Raw genomic sequence first — 23,407 nt, forward strand, 5'->3', positions numbered from 1 at the left:
CTATTCAAGTGTTATGATGATTGTGATAAAAATTATGACAAACACTGTGATAAATCAGTGTTTAAACTTGCTTCAGATGGGGACCTAAAAGAAAGATGTCTGGGAGATGTTCTGGTGAACTTCCTGATGAAAACTTATTACAGACTGCAAGTTAAAGGCTAGCTGTTTAGCCTTTAACAAAATCATCATTAGCTAAAGACTAAATGGAACATACCATTTCTTTTTGGAAGAGGAGGGTGTAAAAGTCTAAAAGGAATTAATCAAATGCTGCATTTTTGTTCCTGTCTTCCTATGTGGCTGAAACCACAACAGGGGTTTGTATGTAGAGATGGTGGAGCAAGGAACATGGTGGGTGGGCAGCAGAAGTGGCAGATGAAGCACATTTAAATGGCTCATATTCTAAGATCACAAACTCTGAAAGTACAAAACTCTGGTCTAAAGGTGTAATATTGACCCTAGAAAAGTGGTTCTAGAAATGACAGCTGTGTCCTGTCCCACTGTCACCTGACACAAAGCAGCACCACATTTGAGTCTGTGGAGAGCTGAGGTACAGCAAGGTAGAGATCTGAAATCTCCCACTGGTGGAAGTGGGGAGTGGAGGCAGCAGACTTTGGAATATTTAAAAAACAACTTAAATCACAGAAAGACCCTTTATCTGACATGGCCAACATTTTATCTGCTTTGATTAAAAAATCATTAAAAAGCATGTGACCTCTAAATCCAACACATTTTAAGATTATTTGGAGCATGTCATACTCAGTACTCCACCTGGGTCCCTTAAAAGATTGAAATAACATCCATGGGTGGAGCTCAACTTTTTCAGATCCCCGAGCAAATGCAGGAAACTGTCACATACATCCTATTACAAAAAAAGATTTCCTCCAAGCAGTGGAGGAGCAGTCATATTCTCACAAACATGCTATCCAAGCATAGGCAGGAGATTGGCATATTGTTCAATATTGTGACTAAGTAGTCACAGAAGACTCATTTTTCCCATTTGTTCCAGCTCTGAACTTGACCAAAAAAATAAATAAGGACTGCATCAGAAAGCACAAATTATGTCTTTGAAGACAAGCACAAATTGAAAATTAATTTGTGTGTTGATAAAGTAAAAGGTTGTTTTTCTCAAGCTAGCTTTTAAATGACAGCCTGTAAAACTGTCTCTGTAGAACCCTATGATGAATCCTCCTGCCAGTGTTAAAATGACTTTTGGTCCTCTACCAAAACTTGCTAGCTTTGTTTTGTATTTTAAGGACCTGGAGTTAAGACTTAAGAGGTTTTTTTTAAGGACCTGGAGCCTAGTTATCATTGAACAGTTAAGAGAACATACATTTGCATGACACTGCTGTCTCTCTGAAATGTTTACTGAATATTTCTGCCATGACTCATTTCTTTTTTCATGAGTAACATAATGCTGACTAACTTCTCTGAAAAAGGTTGCATTTTGCTTTTTTTACTCAAAACCTATTTTAACACAAAGGTAAATGACTGCTTACTTGAAGTACCTCAGAATTCAATAATAATTCAGTTTCCTCACTTCTACTTAAGTGATTGAGCCTACTCTATCCTGGATATTGACTGTGGCAAGAATGCATGTCAGAGAGAACAAACTGCAATCCAAGTACCAAAAGCTCTTAGCCTCACATAACCAGAAGGAAAGGGTGATAAACTTACCTTGTGTAGCGATGTAGTGGTTTGGTCTATGATAACCCTAGAATAAATTGAAAGGAAAAAAAAAGTCAGCAATATACACCTTGGCTACGTTCCTACGAGTGAAACTTCATTTAGAATAGGATTCAGTAAACATTAAAACAACACAAATAATGTATTAGATGCAAAAGTTCTTTTCAGTTGGGAAAGGGCAAGTGTGAAGGGGAACAAAAACAAATGTGTTTTCTGCAAAATAGCTAAGTTTCAGCCTTGTACATTAGAGGCCAGAAGTAATATGTTCTTTCAGTCCCTTGTTGGCTCTGCTGAAAATGAACAGCATGAAATCCTCTCTAGAAATTGCAGTTAATGGCATCAGGTGCTCATGGAGTCTGAGATACACCTTCACCTATTGCTATTGACTGTAAAGCCTATTCCTTTTTAAACAGTTAAAAAATGACAGATTTGCATTCAGCTTGGGGAAGGCGGGGGGCATGGTTTTCATTCTGCCCATGGTGATTTGTTTATGTTTTATTTCTGAACAATAAAAAGGAGGATAAGTTCTTTGATTAAATCATTTGTTATGAACACACTTTTTCTGGAAGAACATAATACAACTCTGTTTCTCTGACGACAAGAGCGACTTAATCACAAGTTGGCCAAGAAATAAAGACCAAAACTCCATGAATTCTTTGCAACATTGATCAGGTTGCCAAAAAATGTAATGATAACATTTTCATAGTATTTGAATTACTGATGTGATGGGAGTGTCACCAAGTGTTTAGACCATGCACTAGTATGCTGATAAATTCAGATGTAGGAGTGTTAATATTCGAATAATGGTTATGATGCATTGTCAGTCATCAGCAGGAAGAACTTAAGGCTGTAGCACGAATGCCATTGCAATTTCCTTGTAAAAGAGCAAGGGGAAATGTAGTGATACAAGGTGGGAAAGAATCAAAACAACTGACGATACTTTGAATATTACAAAAAGATTAACATGAATTACAGAATTGATTTCTTTACACAAAATTGAAGCAAAATTTGGAAGTCTATGAATTGAGAAGTGTTCAGAGAGCTAGAGTGTTTTTTTTCCTCCCATGTGTTACCTAACCCTTAGTGCCTGGGATCAAACACTTCAGTTTCCCAGTGAAAAAAAAAAGGCATGGGAAGAAATACATCATAACCATTGTGTTTATGATGGTGCCATTCCCTCATTAACATTTTATACTGACAGCACGACAACTCTACTAATAACTGCATGCAAGAGCAAAATTAAAGCTGCTTCTGTAGTAGAAAAAGCAATGTTTCTAATGGAAACCTGACTAGTAAGATCATAAACAAACATGCTGCCTTTTGTGGTAGATTTGTCTTTGGAGGACACCTGCATTCCTCCAAGCTTTGCAATGAAGCCATCTGAGGGAAAGACTTTTTTGGTTCTCAGGCACTGTTTCTTCTAGGGCCATATTCTCTCTATACTTTTGCACTCCATAAGCAAAAAAAAAGGTTTCTGTGTAGGCATCTATCAGCATTTTACATGAGAGGGCATGATCCAAATCTTTATTTCTTGCATCTTGTAATATTTTAGAATCAGATCCAAATCTGACACAAGAACATACCACTAGCCTAAAACAAGAACAATCCTGAATGTTGGAGAAAATGTGAAAGTGAATTAAAATCTAGGCCCCCAGTGTGAACTCTGTCTTTCTTTTCATGACAGATTACTCCCTTCAGAGTTTAGTGAGGCATCTAACTAAATAAATTTCCATATGTGCCTTCACAGTTTGGTAACTATTCTTTCAAATAGCAAGGGACTGAGCAGAAATCTGAGCTTAGCTTAATGATTCTTGAATGTGCTTATAAACATCAGTAACAGGAGATATCTTCAGAAAGTTCCCTCAGACTTCAGATTGTTACGACTCAAGAACCTACTTTTCTTGTATAGCTCTAGTTCCTCCACATTCTGAGAAAAAACAACTGTTACCCTCCTGTTTCATACTAGTAATTAAATTTGAACTGCAAACTGTGACACCATTCTTCAAAGATGTAACTGCTGAACAAGAAATCTTTAGCAGGCACGGTTTCCTACGAAGCAACACTTGTTTTACTTAGCCCAACATCTAGCACTCCATGTAAACAGTAAAATTACTAACTTTGCTATCCATAGGCTTGTGGCTTTAGATAAATAATATTGGCTCTTTAATGATTTTCAATTCTACTTTTGAGCTCATTCTTTCAACCAAAAACACCTTGTCTCTTAAAGAATTTATTCTAATGTAAAACATTAAGTTAACATGATGCAGAATGAACAAAGAAGCCACTTTCAATAATTAAACAGCCTACATATTTAATGAAATGTCTTGCTTGCAGTAGAAATACTGGTTAACAGCTGCAGAATATACTTTGAAGGCGACTTAAAAGTGCAGAGATGACAAGAGACTGCAAATCTCTGCATTAGGCATTACAGAGTTTTGTCACATTAATATGCAAACAGCTTTCTTTTAAATGTGGAATGATGCCAAGCTGTTGACAGAAAGTGAAAATAACATTTTGCTAGCCCATATAAGCACCAGCAGGCAAAGTAGCCATACAGTGTTCCTGGCAAGGTTTCAGTCTAGTGGCAGTTGGAGGAAATGACTCATTTAATTTGCTGATTGACAAAACCTTTGAGGCTTTTTTCTTCCTTTAGTGCACACCTAGCTTCCAAAGATAGCACTCTCCAGTGCTAAACAATGTTAGCAGCTGATATTAGCTGTGATATCTATTACAAATTATGAATAATGTGAGAATAATAAGAGTTCCCTCTTTGACTGAGCACAATGTTGAGCTTGTTGACTACATCACGATACGCACATCGATATAATTCCCATTGATGTAATCGGAACTTGTTTCTCCTTCAATAGGCTGCAATCTCACTCGAGAATGATCATCTGAAATGGGAACAATGGAGAGGAAAAAACGTAATTAAAGACATATTTGGTAACAAAGGCTTAATCAAAATATTCCATTAAAGTCAAACTAAAACATTAGCAATTGCAAGTTCATGCTTATTTTGTTGTTCATGAAAACTGTATCTACATTTAATTCTCATTTCAGTCATTCACAGGCTTTCCAAATCCCCTCTGATTTTCAGTATGAATGTCTTAAATCTTCTAATGTGAAACGCATTACAATTATGGTTTTTGCCTTGACACACCCTGCTTTTGCCAATAAAATAACATTAACTTGTAAAAGGTCTAATCATTTGGAAATGCTTCTGCCAGTACTCAAAAGCAGATGAAATCATTCAAGACATACTGCCACCGCAGAGTTTTTGAAGGAAGCTCATTATGTTTTCAGTAAGAGAGAAAGCAAAATAAAGTAATGGCAAAACCCAAGCAGTCAGACAATGGCTTTGCCACTGAATTTTGCTCCACTGTGGTCATCTATATCTATCCAGGAATGTGAAAACATTTCCAACTTTATTTTCTAAATTCCAATTTGAAACACCATGGCATGGATTCATCTCATGCCAGCTGCCTCCTTTTCTCTATGATATAGCAACACTGCTAGAGGCTAGCTTCCACCCTGCCCAAGAAAATCTGTATGCTGGCAAGGCTCCTTCTTCTCTTCATAAGCTCCTCTTGATTCTCTTAGTTCAAAAGCAACCAAACACAATGGCTTTTTCGGAAAGCTGCACGAGTTGTTGATAAAACAATTTGAGGGTAGAATCTCAAGGAAGGAGAGATGGTAAGTACCCACTTTACTGCTGCTTTGTTTATGAGGTAGTCTTGCTAATTAGATACCTGTGTATTACTGTTTTGCTGCCTGCCTGCTGAGCTAATATTACTTATTGATGGCAGACCTTCATGATGGTCATTATTTTGTTGCAAATGTAAATAATCATTAGAACACCTGAAACTTGCCACCCGTGTTCTGAACAGCTATTTCTGCAGGTTTAAAATTCCTAAAAGATAACAAATAAATGAAAGAACATGAAGTGGCTTAAAAACCCAGCTTCATTATAAGTAGCGTAATATCAGCCATTATGATATTATGGTGGAGGAAGAAGAGGGCAAGTGCTTCTTAAAATAACATTGTTTTAGAATTACAAGCCAAGAGATAAATTGGTCAAAGTAAATTCTTTAACTTGTCCTTTTTATGCTCCAAGTCTTAGGAACCAGAGATCTCAGAGCCTTGTTTATTTTCCTGGGATTACCTTGGGAGAGAGAAAGGGCACACTATAACCCCAAAAATACAAACCAGAATGAATTCAAATTCCTTCTCCAGGTTCCACACAGGTCTTACATTGCTATTTTCTTGGGATTTTCACTCAACAGTCTTCAAGAATGAGCTTTGCAAACATGCTGGAATATTTGAATCAGTTATGTTAATCAGGTCAGCCTTTTCAGCCCCCTAATTCATTTTTCAAGAATAAAAATTTATGGAGTTGTGACTCTGCATTACATAACCCCTGCTTGTCTGACTCTACCAAGCTTTGCTATTCTCTGCTTAATTAAGCTACTTATCAATTTCTTCAGAACAGTGGTTCGACTCACAGGACCTTAATTCTAAAAATCCATCTTACTTAAGAAAGATACTAAGGAACTTTCTAAGCTCCAGCCATGGCTGCTGCTGTTACAGTTTTGGGATCTGATCCAACTTCTGTGGAAGTCAGCAGACTCAGAAGTCAAGCTTGCTTGGACTCACGGTGTATCTTCAGCCGTATCTTCATGACTTCCCACATCACTGCCTTACAGGCATTCTCACCAGGACAACTCAGGCTAGTGAAGATTACACTTTTGTATTCCTTGAATTACACAGGGCAGGGTTCAGCTGTCTAAGCACAAATATCCCACGGCACTTTATACAGCCAACAGGATACACTGCCTAGCTGTCAGCTGCCCCTGTGGAGTAACACGTCTCTCATGTGTGCTGTGCCACATTTGCTGGTCTTGCACAGATGTCCCAGGTCACCTGAAATGGCACCACACCTCTATATTAAGGTAACTGAAACCCTGATTTGATCACTTGCATAGAAATGAGTTTCATAGTGGGCAAAACAAGCTTAAGTTTCCCTATAAGAAACATCTTAAAAAGTAACTTCCTTTTTTTTTTTTTTTGACTGATTGATCAAATTGAGTAATATGTAGTGGTATCTTTTGTTAACGTTTCCTGTGTTTTGTTACTTTCTTTATTTACTCCATTCTTTCCCTGCATTAACTTTTTCTTTGAATTAAGCAAAATAAAGAAGTTACTTCATACCTCTATCTTCGTATCATCTCTTTCCCTTTTATCTTCTCATATTAATCTTTTTTAGTACTGCATTCTCAGTTAATTTTCTGGGAATTTTGGATGTAATGGACTGTCCAATACCCATTTATTTGCAGTGGAACTGGAGTGACTCCTTTTTTTTACTGCTTTGAGAACTCATGTTAACGCCTTACTGCATGGCAACACTTCTTAAATTGAAAAAAATCCTTATGTCAACACAAAGAAATGTTACTGTGTCTAGGCTGTGCTTATGTCAAGCAGATTTAAAACAAAAAGGTACACAAGCCATATTCTTCAAAATGTCTGTTGATTCTTCAACAGCCTCTAGGTTAACTGTCTAGATTTTTCAGGTATTTTTTCCTTTATTCTTCAGCTGCTCTTGATAATTTTGTGTGGCTTTTAAATACTCTCTTTTCCATCTCATTGTTATTTTGATACCCTTCCATTAGGAGATCTAATTTAACTTTCCACTGATCACTTAAGCTTTCAAAATTAGTTATCTTAGAATAAATTTGTCTTTGTAGAATATGGTAACAGATAATGAACATAAGCATTTTATTCTCTCTTGCCTCGTGTTACCTACAATACATATATGCCACCTGCAGACTGTGATCTATAACAATGCCCTTGAGCACCTGGTTGATTAGCATGCCTGGCCATTGACCCTTTCTTGGGACTTGCCTTGATGATTCTCTGCAAATCAAACCTTTTATAAATGTCTCACCTAAAATCTTTAGCTCCTTTTAAAAGCTGTGATCAATACCCTCTTCTCATTTAGTCAATATTGAGTTAGGTGAAAATAAATACAGAACCTGTCCCGTTCCCAAATCACCTCAAGATCTCTCCTGAGGAAAAAATGAATAAATTTTACAAAAATCCATGCATAACCCCACTCAATTATGGCAGAAACATAATTTTTCTTAGGTGAGGAAAGATTAATTTAGCAGATTCATGCTGGGTTTAGTTCCTAATGAGAAAACAAAAAGATTTTTTTGTTCAGTAAAGAAGGAGCACGTTTTCTGTGGATGATTGGACTGTGATCGTGATTCAGCTTTTTGATACAGTGGCTCACAAACTGTAGCCACTGTCATACAGTGGGTAGGGCACGCCTGTAGCCAATTAAATGCACATCACTCGGGCAACATAAAGCATATTACAATTTTGACAAGCTGCTGCAATGCTGGCTACTTGGTGCTATTGTTTTAGATCCCCCTGAGAACAATAATGACTACAAGCAATAATAAAACAGTAGTATCTTGGGAAAAATTTAAACAAAGAGGGTAAATGGATAGAAAAAAAATACATTTTGCAGAAAAAATATACATCTCATTACAATTATGCACCCATAGTCAGTGGCATCTCAACCACAGTATTTTTAAGTGTTTGAACACAGCATAAAAGGGCAATTTATTAAAATGCTTTTAAGCTAAAGCATATACTTTACACAATTATCTGGGACAAATTTTAAAAAGTAGACCATTTGAATTGTACTCTCAGACTCTGAGAAATGCAACCATTTATCCAGGACAAAAGCACATAAAATAATTAACAAGTTAACTACTCCATTTGCATACATATATTTAAAGACAACAAACAACAAATTAAATGACAAACTGTGGGCAGTTTCAGCTTTCCTTTTAAGATACTGCCTTTAATTCTAGTAGATCCTAATTTTAACTTGTGTTATCTTTGTTTTCGCAGGCACATAAACAGGAAGCGTTATTGATAAAAACTCCATCCAGCTCCTTCCCTTTGCTAAATACTGAGGACATTTCAAGTAAATTGAGATCTAAATGTCCTGAGTTACATTTGGCCTCTTAGAAGGCTTTCAGAATCACTTGTAATTGTCATTGATTCGTGTATCTAATATCTTTTATGTGTTCTCCCTTGGCTATTCATCACTTGATTACCTCAGACATAAAGCACTAGCAGTTTTCTAGTTTTCTTCAACCAAAGGGTGTCAAAGTGTAAGACGATGTCTAACATGACATTAAAGAGGGGACTGACACACTAAACCTGACTACAAGAGAAGATCTATTGTAATAGGCTTGGACTGGAAACAAAATTTCTCAAAGCAAGGGTAAGCATTAAGCTGCTTTGTATTTCTAATTTTTGCCTTCAGTATTTTTATTTAAATGATTAGTTGTTACTCATGTATTGTACAGCTGCATCTTCACAAAATAGCAAGTTTGTAACACATTAAATATCGCTTGGAGGGAAACAAGCAAAACCACATCTAGCTAACTTATCTGCTTTTGCATATGCACCAGCCCATCATGATAATCACATTTCTATAGAAGATTAAATTTCCTTTTTCAGTATATAGCACAGTGTACGCCCAAAACGCACAGCAATACTATCACGTCCACTCAAAACCATGTGGCAGATCATCTCTTGCTTACTTTGCCTCTGGCTCCACGTGCCTTTCCTGTGGGTTCTCATTCTGCAGCACGCTATAGAGCTGTTTTCTCTGTGCAGACAGCCTCAGCCCAGCTGAGCCCTGTTCACATCCCCTGCTGTAGGGCACTAAGGTGGGAGCTGTTCTCTCTACACTCGTTACACGAGCACTGCAGAGAGGACCTCCTGAGGTGGTGATTCAGAAGCCTTCAAATGGGCTCTATTTCTGAACCATTTCTCCAGATGACCTGTCCTTCTCTCTGCCAGGTCCATGTGGTTCACTGATGAGGAAACCTAGGCAGATATGAGCATGGACAAGCACCTGAAGTAGGTGATGAAGTTAGCGCAAATATGCATTGCATAGTCCTTCCACAGGTCCTCCAAACATTCAGACAATCAGCATGGCTTAGTCTTCTGTGCTGTCCCATGGACCTGGGGTTCTGTATGACTTCTGAACTCCAGCAGTATCATTAAATGATCCCTCCCTAAAGACCATACTTAATTTTCATGCTTACAAAACAAGGTGATGGCTGCTTATTTCTCTGCTTATACCTGATCATGGTTATCTGGCTGGCTGTTGGAAACATATACCCTCCCTACCTTAAATTTAGATTTTGAAGAGAAAAAACAGGGAAGGGATCATCTACTACATACACACTGAGAACTTACCCTTAAGTGCAGCAATGCCAGTGTGTAATTAATATAATTTTGCTGAACTTGATTTATTTTCTGCCTCCATGTTCATGTGCAGCATCTCCTGTCAGAGTGCTTTGGATCTCTCCAAATGTGGGATTTATGTGTCAGTCACCAAAGCATGTTATCATCTCCTCAAGTTATTTGATTATTAGTATATCTAATTGTTATTAAGCCTGGCATTTTAAAGTAAAACATATGGGTTATGTTTCTTTCCTTAGAGTCTGTCTAGCATAATCCAGGACAGTTGTGTGTGTTGCTGTGGAACATCTAAGCAGGAGTATTGTCTGCTCCTACAAAACCCAGAACCTAATACCAAGGTATTGGTGTGATCATGGGTACTCTTGTGCTAAGCTGTTAGAGCTGAGTACTGGTTAAAGGTGTCATACTCCATTAGCCAACTGTTGATCACAGGATGGAAGGTATACAGACGGGCAATTGAGAAAATGCATTAAACCTGACAATTTTCTCAAAAAAAAAACCCCAAAAAACCCATCTTCCCTCATTTTTGCCTTCTGAATTAGAGAAAAGGAATATAAGCCTGATGTGAGTACAAGGCTGGTGGTCATTCTTATCTAGTTCTGAAGGGAAGTTAACAAAGTGCACAATTATGTTGTCAACACTCACATGCAATGATATTCCCATATCTATTTTTCATTCTGTTTTCATCTTTCTTAGCTGAATCCCAGGGTGCAGACTGTCCTTCAAAGAAACTCTAAAAAAAGGAAAGAAAGTGACATTAAGAAAAGCATGTAGCAACAGTTACCTTATGGAAAAGCCAAAAAGAAAGGCAAACGGTACTTGTGGGTATTGTTACTAAGGTGTCATTTAACCGATTCTTTTACTCAGGAAAAATATGAGTTTCCTGTTTGAATGGTATTTATGCATAGCTCCAGATGTTACTTAAAATTTTACATGAGATTATCTGTGTAATAGCAAGAAGAGTTATTTGTAAGTGAAGTGCTATTAAACCTATGCAAATCTGCATTCTTGCAACACTGAGAGTCCTTCATTTTTGCTATCCAGATTCCCCATATAGTTCTCATACACACATGTGAAGCTAAAGGAGCTTCATCAGTGTTGGAGTTGCTCCAGTATTTGAGTGTAGAATTACAGACTGTACTGATACATTTTATTTTTGACGTACCCACAAGTTTCATTTACTCCTTGGCAGATGACCTCATGGACTGAAACATCACAGGCATTTAAAAAAAACATGGACTCAACTAGCACACGTCTTTTTTTCCCTTAAGCACAATTTACAACAGCATGATTATTATTTTCTCAGAGAATAAAACCTATGTGATTTTGTGAAAGACATCTCATATTCACCCAACCTCTTGCTCTAATAAATCTCATGTGAATAAGAACATTAAAGGTGCTAGAAGTTTAGAGAAATAGGGAAAACTTTGGGAAGTTGGTATCTCTTGAAAGATCTCAACACATTCTCAGTGGTTTAAAACAAATACCCATTAAATGGTTTACCATTTAATGCAAAGTGTCCTTTGCCCTCAAATTTGAAAACAATTGTTTTTCAAATCCCAATGATTTCCAATAGGAAAGAGGATAAAAATCAAAACAAATGCTTGAAGTCAATGGAACAGAAGGGCATTCAGTGTCTAAAATGGTTATTCCTTCACTAGAGCTTTCACTAAGTTCACTAGAGTTCTGGTTTCCAACCTATGATCTAGAAATTCTTGGGAATATATGGAATACTTCTAAAATGTTTATAAATAGTAACTCAAGAACACCAGAAGCCTTATCAGTGGCTTCAATTTGTTTTTCCTTCATCTTTCCACACTTCCTTAGAAAATGTTTAATGGTTTGGAAATTGAAAATATTAAAACCCACTAATACAAATAAATTTCTCCTTAATTATGACATGCCATCATTGAGTATTGGCCTGAGAAATGCAGACAGCTGCCAGGATAGAGAAGTGGAACCCTGTGAATCCTGAGATGATTTACAGCTTTGGGGCTCTTTGACAAAAAGGCATCAATTGTTATCTGATTATAGATTTGCCAACTAAAACAAGCAGGCATCTAAAGCAAGCAAGACCTCCCACTCTAGAACACTCTCAACTCAGGCTGGATGGAAATTACTTGTCTAATAAGTCTGACGCAACTGCATAGGCAATGACTCTCCATGGGCAAAGATCTATGTCTCAATTTCTTGCAAAGTTCACACTCTCAGACAACACTGGGTGATGAACAATTAAACATAGTTAAAGTCAAAGTAGTGATGGAAATGTTCAGCAACAAAGCTCCAAAGACACAACAAACTAACTATTCATCTGATCTAAAATCTGATGTGGATTTTGCATTTCAGACAGCTAGGCAGACTAGTGAAAATTCTAGTTTTCGTACAGTCCTTCTCCTGGAGACTAGTGCACAGTATTGACCTGTAAGACACTACCCAGCAAGTGGTTTTGAGTTTAATTCACTAAGCATTACCTGCACTGTTACAGATAAAGAGTCCTGCTGACACAGCTTCTGAGCCCACACCTTGCAATATAGAAGACCCAAATATATTCCAAGGGATATCTTGCTTCTCTCTCTGTCCCACTAATGAACTTTTACAAAATTGCTTTAAATCAGCCGACTACAGTAAATCTCTGCAGGCAACTGGGAAAGATTTAGATGGTGCTGGATTAAGGGAAAATACACAATGGGCAATGTACTGCCTTCAGAAACTTGTCTGGGTCTCATCTGCAATGTACAAGTTCAATTTCCTCCCACCTGTTGGCCCTTCTGAAAACAATGATAAGCTTAATGAGCCTTACAGATAAACCATCTCCTAACAATGTATCTGCAACAGAGATAATTCTGTTCTTTAGAATAGATATATATCAAACCTCACACAATAGCAAAGACCAGGAAACAGATTTACATTTCCAGCTACTGCTTACTGACTTCCCTTTCTTTATTAAAAATGTATTATAGAAAAAGAAATTCAGATATATATTTTTCTTTGACTTTTTATCAATAAAATAGCGAATGAAATAAAATGTATCACATAGGGAAAATAACACATAATTTATGCAGATCCATTTTTCTTTTTAATTCATTTTGGGATACACACTGGTATTACAGTGAGAAGAGTACAGCAAAGATAATTTGAAGGAAGAGGTATTACTGTGCAAAAGCATAAAAAGAAACAGTTATTGTAAAAGACAGCTAGAGTGTCATTTCCTAAATTCCCCATGTGCTGCCATTACACAAATCACAACAGAATGATAATCCACAATGTATTATAAGGAGAAATCTCATTTGTCCCACAAGTAAAGAACAGAGGAGATAGCTCATAACAGATGATCTGTCAAGATCTCTCCTTACTTGTGAGACATACACGTTTCATTACAGAAATTTTTAAAATCTCTTTCCTGACATATCACTCTCCAGGGATGCTGCTGTACAGCAGCCCACACATTATCTTTGTGGCTATTCATTCTAATTCATCCATAGAAGTTTCTTAAAATTGTGGACTGTTAGGAAGAAATATGGCCCCCCAAAACAGCTTCACTCCACCAAATGCTTGGCAAGGGTAATGGAGAACTGAAAATGAGTGCAGGACATTTCTCAAATAATTTAAAGTTAGTATTTCTTTCACTCGAAATCACACAGAACCCTGGCTACCCAGCCTCCCTGATCTTGAAAAATGAAATGCTCTTCAAGCCAGCTGTAGTTACAAAAGACTTTTCTGTATACATGTCAACTGTCATTCTGTTAGTAGAAAACACTTCAATAATCAGGATAAAACATTTTCTGAAGAAAAATTAATTACAAAGAACTGCTTTATACACAACATGAAAATGGTCAGTGATGCAGCAGCAGGATCACCTTAGGATGAATGTGATACTTTTGCGTGCTTTAACTCAATGCTGCAGAGGTTTCCATTAAAAATTAAATATTTGCCAAAGGCTAATTCAGTGTGACCCTCAGACTAGAAAATAACTGCAATATCTCAAATGAGAGGGAAAGATAATAATTGCAAATACAGATTTTTTAAATTATTCCCTTTCCTCATTTAAAATTCATAAGGCCAAAAAATACTCGAAAGGACCTATAAAAAAGTACAGTTTGAAGAGGCTGTAATGTGAAGAACAGGGTGAGATCTCCAGAAAAAAATTGGCATCTCTGTTGATTGTCCTCTTCAGCAACGCACTTTCTATCCTAGATTTTCATGCTTCCAGGTGAGGATACTAAAAAAAATACCTCTTTGTAAGTGCTCTAAAATCTACAAATGTAAGGTGTTGAGTGGAATTACTATTTTTATTATTAATCAAAACCCAAGCAGCAACTTTTTCAAAAAACACTTTGTAGTTGCTAGGTGACAACTGTGTAGTCTCCTACAATGTCATTTACAAAATGCAAGCTCTTACAAGCAAAGAAATGAGAAGTTAAGGGCATCATAAATCTCGCTCTGCCTACTTAATAAGCAAGAATATTATTTGTAGGTACAAAGAAATGCATATTGCACAGTGTAACAGTATTAAGTTTGATCTGTGGATTTGTTTTTAAAGTTATGGGTCTTTATGATACCTGATTTTCTCTACTGACTCTGAGTTTCTTCAATGATAAGATTCAAATTCCATTGCTATTTCTAAAAAAATGCAGATTAAGATGTATTTTAACAACATCAGTAATTTGACCTATCCAGTTATAAACACCTCTGGATTTGTCTTCAAATTGCATGCAGAGAGTTATGCACACTTTCTATTTTAGGCCAGACCAAACTACTAACAGTGATCCTAATGGAGATCCTTGTCTAAACCCAATCAGCTAGGGGAGAAACTTACATTTCTACTATAGTCCTTTGAGTTGCAGCTAAATCAGATGCCTAAAATGCTCTGAATTTGATAGTGAAGATTCATTACTAGTTTAACAGTAATGCTTTGTCCATTTTATATATGGAGATTACAGACAGGAAAAAATGCATCCATTGAAGTCTGAGTTTAGATCCTAGGGTCACATTAGACTCTTCTTCACATTTACAAACCCTAGAAAATGCACGTTTATTTTTAAGCAAGTCTGTAAGTGTTTGGAGGACAAGGATCTCCAGGCTCATTTAATGAACACTGTATGATTTGTGAGTGCAGTAAATCTGTCAGTTCATTGGATTTTCAGTATTCAGAATCTCCTAAATAACTGACATGTGAGGATGTTCTTGGGACTTAACAATATTAACTGTTTTTTTTTTTTAACAGAAAATTGAAATAATCACATTCAGTTTGTTGATAACTAAATATTTAGACTATTAAGGAATTAAAAACGGTCACTGGTAGTTACATTAAAAGAAATCTGCAGGGAGGTCCAAGCTATGAAAAAATATTTTTAATCTAGCCACTTTGAGGGAAGCTTTCATCATTGAAAATCCATCACCCATAGGTAATAGATCTCCCCAAGTGTTTGCAAGCAGTGGTAAATGATTTCACTGATGGCAACCCACTGCATGCAAGCAGCTCTTCATACTTCAGTCATTGCTTTGGTCACTGAAAACATCTGTGGATGACAGCCTGCCACTAGAGAATATATTCACCATCAGCTTTTCCTTCTCTGTCAGCTTCAATCACTGAGAATTATGTCCAGTTTTCAAATAATGGAATTTAAAGAAACATTTTACTGTGCCTGCCCTTGAAAACTGTCTGTTGCAAGAGCCAATGTGAAAATCTATCTAATCAATGTAAACTGCCTTCAGCAGCTATAAAGCACTTACTGGTGTGTTACTGTAGCCTAGGTCTGAACACAGAAGAGAGAAAAAAATAAAACCCAATAAAGACTGTTGCAAATAGAATATATTGACATTATTGCTAAAACTCCCTCGTTGTGTTCAGATTTTTCTGGTAAAATTAGGCTGATAGTTTATATCAGGTTTTCTATGTGTGAGATAAAAGATGCAGATGAGTTTTAAAGCAGATACAGAGTTATAGTCTGACATACAGCACCTCTCTTATATTGTTCCTGATGCTCCTTTATGTGGTTGCTCCTCTTGAACTGATGTAAAAAAACCCAGGAACATCCACTCAAAGGTTTGCATAGCCAGAGGTAGGAAACAGTCTATTCTTTCTCAGGTGCATTTAGGTTCATCTGTATTACACGTGAGAAGGGCAGGAAAGCAAAAATCCTTCTGGTCTTCTGAGACACTAAACATCATACTCACTGCCTACATTAAATGTTGAAATGGAAGGGGAACTGTTAACTCCTCCACTGACTAACTGCAGAATGCCTTAACAGTAGCATTTCAAAAAAAGGACTAAAACCACACAGGAAGACAAAATCTGGTACTAATTCAGTGATTGCACTGGTGCGTTCATTTTTCAATTAGTGTATTTCCTAATATGTTTATATTTTTAAATTCACAGGCTTGGTACTCCATGGACAACTGGCCAGTCTAGTCAACCTATAGCAGCACAAGGAAAACTTATTGAAATGATCAAACTGCTTCAGTGTGGTACTATGAATGACACAGGTACTTGTAGCACTTAGCATGAGTTAGCTCTAGTTGACAATAGCATTGGGAAATATACATGAAATTTAGTTAGCACTATAGGACCAGAAAGTAGCCCACTTACAAGAACAGAGAAGTAACTTAAGTGACTTGTCAGTCACTGTAAAAATTGTGAAGGTGTTGCACACCTTCAGGAACAGCAGGTTGTGAGTGCCAGCCACGCTGAAGGCTGATTTTCAGGTGCTCAGTGCATTTGAGCAACATAATCAAGAATAAGGTATTTTGCTCTACCCAGTCCTTCATCTGACAGTGTCTAGAGTTGCTTGTGAAAGGACACAGAGGATGAGGTGACCTGAGAGACACTCTAGGAGAACACATGGCATGGCTGGAACCACCACACAGAGCTACCCAACTTCTCTCCTGCAACGTGTCCTCTCCTGTGGAATGGAAGTTGTGAGATTTGTAAAACTGCACATATTGGTGATTGAAATATTTTGATAGCTTAGTACATTTAGTCTCCAACAACCAATTGTCATTTGCTCTTAAATCATGACAATGCTGCAGAAAGCGTCATCAAGCACTTCCTTAATAACTAACAAAGAATTACTTTCCATGTATTTTTAACCCAACCTATTTATGAGATCTGTTGATGTAACTTCTTATCTCTTGGTATCTAACACTGAAGATAACACCTGAAATTCACCTGTAATATTCAACAGCAGGAACAGAAATCCTTATAGATTCTGAACAGTGGTCTAAGGATTTGATAGATAACCTAGTCTTGATAGGCTTTCAAAGCCACTTCCATTTTAGGTACTTAAGTTTTAAAAACTCCATTACTTTAATTCCTTTAAAATTCTTTAAGACTTCCATATAAGGGAAGATTTTACAAATATGGTGAAATGTGAATTAGTAAGAGGACTGCAATAGAACACACAATTAAAATTCTAAATTAGAAACTTATTCCCTGGCACTCTAGACAGCAATAACTTAACCTCATTAATCTTCCTGATTTATCTCCAGCAGAAAAATATAGTATGTTGATAGGATTTCATGATCCTTTTTTATAGAAAGGACCCTCTAGGTACAGTACGCACACTTCTACTGTAACTAATGTGCAGGATATATTATTTTTAACTTGTGTGTAAAAGAAAATAAAGTTGGTCTCAAGCAGTGCTTATTTCCTCTTATGAAAATATTTTTCCTGCTTTTGGAGGATTTAACAAATACTCTTCTTGTACAGCATGTGGGATTTCCTTATATCCCCATTCCTCCCTACTTTTTTTTTTCACACCGTATGTAATTAAAACTTTTTTCCCACAACCACCATATCTGTACATTTTCAAAAAGAGCATGAACTTGAGCAACACTCATGACTGTAATGTCTATAAACATAAAGTGAATGACCACAGGCTACTCTGAATATCAACTAGTTCTGTGCTTTGATAGGAAACCTCCTTTTGGGAACCAGGAAAAGACATTGAGCACCATGCAGGCACTATCCACCATCCCTTTTGTGAACAAAACTCTCTGCTTCATTATTCATTAACTGTGCCATCTCCTTGCTTCCTCCCTGCGTTGTTCCAAGGGATGTAATTACACATGTTAATTGGACACACATGACGAAAAAATAGTGCAAGAGTTGTTTGTTTCTTAATGAGAAATCCTACCTACCAAAACACAGGTATTTCTTCACTACATGGATGGTAAGGCACTGGATGAGAGAAGCTGTGGATGCCCCATCCCCTGAAGAGCTCATGGCCAGGTTGGATGGGGCTCTGAGCAACTAGGGAAAGCTGTCCCTGTCTGTGGCAGGAGGAGAGGAATGATATGCTCTTTAAAGCCCCTTTGAACCCAAACCATTCTGTGATTCTATTATTTACACAAAAGGGGCAGGACTCAAGGTCACATACAGTCCACTAAACGTGTAAGAAAGGTAATTCTAAATTCACTTCTTTATGCCATCTTCAGAAGGGTAACATGTAAATACTTCAAAAGACTTGGACAGAAAGAAAATACTTAATCTGGTCACTATGATCTGGTTTGAATGAGGCCAAAATGGAGAGGTATCTTAAAATGTTGCATGAAGGCAGAGACACTGAATTTGAGCTAATGCACGTCTCCAAGGTACCATTACAAACAGATTTTTCACCTCTTTTATTAATTTCTAATTTTTATTCAGGAAACTCCTTTTCAAGTCCCTTTCTGCCAAGTGAAACACTCCTTCCAAAATGCTACTTAGAACTCAGAGGTACATCACTCCTAGATTTTCTCTATTGTACTCAAAATGTTAGCTAGCAGATGGATTCTAAAAACTGGTTTTAGGTACCTTAGAGCTTTGAGAACATTACTTGGAATCTTTTTGTGCTCTTCAAATTTTAATTCAAAAAACTAATAAAAGATTTAAATATTTTTTTCTGAGTCTAGCCCATTTTTCCTCCTTAAGATTAGCACTTTGATATTTGATTTACTTTACAAATAATAAAAGCTTGCCTCAGGGAATGGTTTCAAAGAGCTAATGAAATATTATTAAAGTAGAGCATAAAGATACAATGTGCTGTGAAAAAAGAAGGGAAGGACTAGAGATTTATTCTTCCTGTAGTAAAGAGAAGAGTTTGCAATTGGTTTAAAATAGAACCAAAAACACCCCAACCAAACAAAAAAACACAAAAGGAAGAAAAGAAAAAAGAAATTAAAATGAAAAATTCAGAGTGAGAAAGAGGGAGAGGGAGGAGGAGAAGAAAATATAAAAAAATTTAGTCACTAAAAGAAAAAGTCTGCACTTGACTGAAGTGGTGAGCTTTGTGCTGCAGTCATTAAAATTTTCTGTTCACTCAAGTTTTGCATAGGGATTGATGAGAGCTACTTCACTCATTGCCGAGATATGCTATGTAATGAACAAAACAAGGCTTAAGGATTCCAAGAAACACTTTCTAAAGTGGGAAATACTTTCCATGGCAAAATAGTTTCTTTCCATTACTTGACTGACACTATAAGCCTGAGACATTATTTTTTGAGCAACTATATTATTTGAAGAGAGACTATTTATTCAATACGTATGCACTTCTGCTTAGTGAAGTCATTATTTCTAATGAAAGGTGATCAACATTAAACTGGTGGACACATACACTAAGAAGAAAGGTGACTTCCAACACATTTCTAGCTAATCCAGTAATATTTTTGTCTGATTTTATCTGAATACATCATTGTAATTGAGACAGCGCTCTGAGCTCAAAATTCACAAGAACTGCCTGACTTTAAATTATCAGCTAACCCAAGCACAGAAAATGTGATAAGATCTTCAAATCCCCTGTAAAGATAAGCTGTTTGTGATTTAGAACCACACAATTTGGAAAAACCTTCAATGTAATAAAATTCCCTGAAGCAACAGAAAATGCCATGTAGAAAAACGAAACAAAAGCAAACAAATGTTGAATTTGAAAAGTGAACAAACCCCTCCCCTATCTTCATCCAAGTTGCAATGTACACACAGCTGATCTAACCTTTCAGAAGTGATAAAGCACCCCTCAGGTTTGGCTCACTAAGTGAGCCTCAAGGGTTTCCATGAGTGTATCTCGGCTGCTCTAGTTAATATAGTTTGAATAGAAGATAAGAGAGAAACAAAGCTCACATAATAAGATTTTAATTCTGCTACAGGGCGACACTGACATCACATTTAACTACAAGATAAAAGCCAGAGTACACTGGTGTGCACAGATGGAACACAAATATTTTGCACACTGTTGTTTTTCCTGGTGGATAAGATAGAACTTTTCAAGTGAAGTAAGAGCAGTAGGGTATGCTAAAACAGATAAAGGTATCCTGGCAGTGCCCTTACAAAAAAAGGATAGCACTTCTTTGTGCTGTCTCATTACATTTTTTGATGTTCACAGGAAGCTTTGGTGCCCCGATGTCTGCTTTGCTTGTTTGCAAATACACTGTTTGCTAGCATATATAAAGTCAATCAGTCATTCCCCTGGGCTTGACTTTTAGCCCAGCATTTTCCTTGTTCTGAAGAAAAAGATCTCCTATCTAAAAGCTACATGTCTATTTACCACTTTTGCTGGCTGGCATCCAGTCCCTGAGCTTATCATTTGCTACACTCTTGCTTTGGGGAGAGCAGCAATGGGTCACAGCAGAGCCACCGAGAACTTACACAGCAGCGGGAGCTCCTGTTACTTCACTATTCAAAACTCCTGGCTCTGGGTTTGAAAGTTATGTTTCCTTTTCCCAGACATCCCTCTGCAGGCTCTCACTCTGTAATTGTTTCCTGTCAATCATCTTCCCTTTGGACAATGGCATGCTTACTGGAAAGGTGGGTAAAAACTCTGAAAAACACAGTGCTGGTCCTAGACAATTTCCCATCCCTCTGAGAAACTACTCAAAGAATAATACAGAGTATTTAAGAGCATATAATCAGCATAAAAATAGTAGAGGTGGTAATGGGATTGGCAATGGTGACAAGTGTTGCTGTCGATTGTTAACCTAATTATTTTTAGTTTGCTCACTGTACACTGACAGACAGCAGCACTTCAATACAGCCCCAAGACTGCTCGTTAGAACAAACAGTGTCTGCGCAGGCACACTAATGAAGAGCAGCAGCTCACCAACCTGAATTGCCTTATTTTGATGTTTGAAATGTGTATACAGCACTTTCTCATTCCAAGAGAGGTAACCCTCAGAAATTCATCAGCCAGGCTTAAAACCAGACAGTTCCCTCAAATATATAATACATGGAATCAAGGCTACTCAAATGACCCAGGCTCAGCTAATGGGTAATGTGTAGTGGAAGCACTCTGTGGAAGTTAACAATGAGGGAGGGGCAAAAGGGGTTGCTGTCCCTAAATGCTGTCATTTGAAGAGCAGTTCTGCATCATTAATCTAACATAAGATATGTGGTACTAGTATTTTCTCAGTAGAAAAATGCAATACATATGTGACAGTTCCACTACAGCATGTATCCACAGGAGCTTATTGATGGACATTTGGATTGTCCAGCTCTCTTTTCATGAAATCAGCTATTATATTCCTGATGCCTGAGAGAGAAACTTTCAAAGAGCTTGGAAAATTCTTCTGAACTTGCACTTGACCTTGTGCAAGTACAATGGGCATCTCTGAATGTCCCAGTGTAAGTATCTTTTCTTCCTTCTTATTTATCACTCACATAGCTACATTCAGAGAATATACTCTGCAAATGAAGTAAGTACAGGACTAACAGAAAAAATCAATCTCCAGCAATAATGATGGAGATGGGAATTTGAGTATCATCAGTTACAGGGCAGATGTGCAACAAGGATGTCTCTTCTCTGGTTTGGTGTTGCTATGTACAAATAACAACACAGTTTAGTAAATTAACAACCCAAATCTCACAGCAAACAGACTCCAGGAAAAGGAAAGGAAAGAAAAGTGCCATTGTTTGACAGAAGAGTCTTTTTTTAAATGACAATATGGTGAGGACATGGAGGTGAGAGAGCTAACTGAAAAGTTACCAAGTCTATGTTAACACAAATGGATTACGAAATATGAAACTTAACAAAGAAATTAAGGGTTAGTCACAAAGAAAAAGAAACAGTGCAAATTATTCTTTATATTCAGTGCCTTAAGAACAGAAAAGGAGGAATCATAGTTCTGCACATTGATATGCAGAACTATATGACATTATTCTGTAGATTTTTTCCTGGTGTGCAGGACCCTTCTGAACATGTCACCTCACTACTCTTCTGTTCAGATTCTGATCTTGCTGAGTATCAAAGCAATTCTTCAGTAATGAAGATTGAGGTTTAACGACTTGATGTATAATTCTGGCTTTTGCAATCTGCTTCTTGATTTTCTCTTTTGCATAAACTGAACAAAACACAGCAATTTATCAGCTATCCGTGGACACTTCAAGATTTATATACATAGCAGCTCTAAATTTTTATTCTACATTTCCTTTCATTAGAACACTGCACTCAAGCTAGATTAATTGAGGCAAGCCAACATTATAACAGCTCTGTTGAATAGCGGCAGATGCCTTTATTCTCTGCATCCCTCTATAAAACAAAACTTTTAAAAATTTGAGTCTCTATATAAATATTTCCCTTTGAAGACAATACAAAGATTCCAGGCATCTGTTTCTCATTAAGCCAATTACTAGTTGTTTAAAATAATCCAATAAAGTCCATATTTAATAGATTAATTATTAAACTCTATGAGCCAAATTCTGCAAATGGAACAAGACAAAATGATGAAGACTGAGCTAGATGGACAAGAGTGACCTGGCACTGAAATGTTCCAATCCTGAAATTAGGTGGAATATTAAATATCCAATCTAAACTTCCCCTTGCACAGCTTGGTGCTGTTTAATTTTGCCTTGTTGCCTGCTACATGGGAGAAGGGACTGATGCCCACCTGGTTACAACCTCCTTTCTGGCAGCTGAAGAGAGAGATAAGGTCTTATGTGTCCCACTGTGGCTCCCCATCTTGCTCTAAGCTAACCTGAATCTTAGCTCCATAAGCATATATTTAAAAGTATATCTGAGACAATAGTGCAAGAAAGTACAGTTTGGTTTTTTTTGTATTAGGTACGTGAATTTGGAAGCTATGGTTCTCTGTAACTTCACTGTAGTCATAATAGCTGGCAACTAAACTTGTCATATCACTTAAAATACAAATACTTGATATGATACCAGATCAAACTTGAATTCTGGCATAACATCAAGGTAATTTTTCTGTTTTTCATTAGAAGATACTGAAACTTCCAGGCGTGGGGAGAAACCGTATAGTGAATGGAGTACTTCACTGCTTTATGCACATGAATTTCAGCTTTTAAAAATGTGATGTGTATTAGTGACAATCAAAATAGTACTTTGAATAGAGTATTTTTTTTCCTTTCTCTCTGTGAAAATAGAGAGGAAAACAATATTTTTGGTGTTTTTTTCCAATATTACTGCACTACTAAGCTCGAGCACTCCAAAACACTGCCGCTCCA

General features: G+C 37.0%; 1 protein-coding gene across 9 annotated transcripts in view; it reads right to left on the reverse strand.

Moving 5' to 3' along the window:
• The window catches only part of PTPRM (protein tyrosine phosphatase receptor type M), a 445,877-nt gene that overhangs the window by 49,629 nt on the left and 372,841 nt on the right, over positions 1-23,407 (reverse strand). For all 9 annotated transcript variants that reach the window (XM_085052574.1, XM_085052569.1, XM_085052577.1 and 6 more), the window contains 3 exons: positions 10,618-10,705; positions 4,501-4,577; positions 1,675-1,711 (listed from right to left, as the gene is read on the reverse strand). In XM_085052574.1, coding sequence (XP_084908700.1) covers positions 1,675-1,711; positions 4,501-4,577; positions 10,618-10,705 — 202 coding nt within the window. The remainder of the gene's footprint in view (positions 1-1,674; positions 1,712-4,500; positions 4,578-10,617; positions 10,706-23,407) is intronic.

The sequence above is a fragment of the Lichenostomus cassidix genome, chromosome 2, assembly GCF_008360975.1.
Source record: "Lichenostomus cassidix isolate B80296 chromosome 2, HeHo_3.0, whole genome shotgun sequence".
NCBI classification, from domain to species: domain Eukaryota; kingdom Metazoa; phylum Chordata; class Aves; order Passeriformes; family Meliphagidae; genus Lichenostomus; species Lichenostomus cassidix.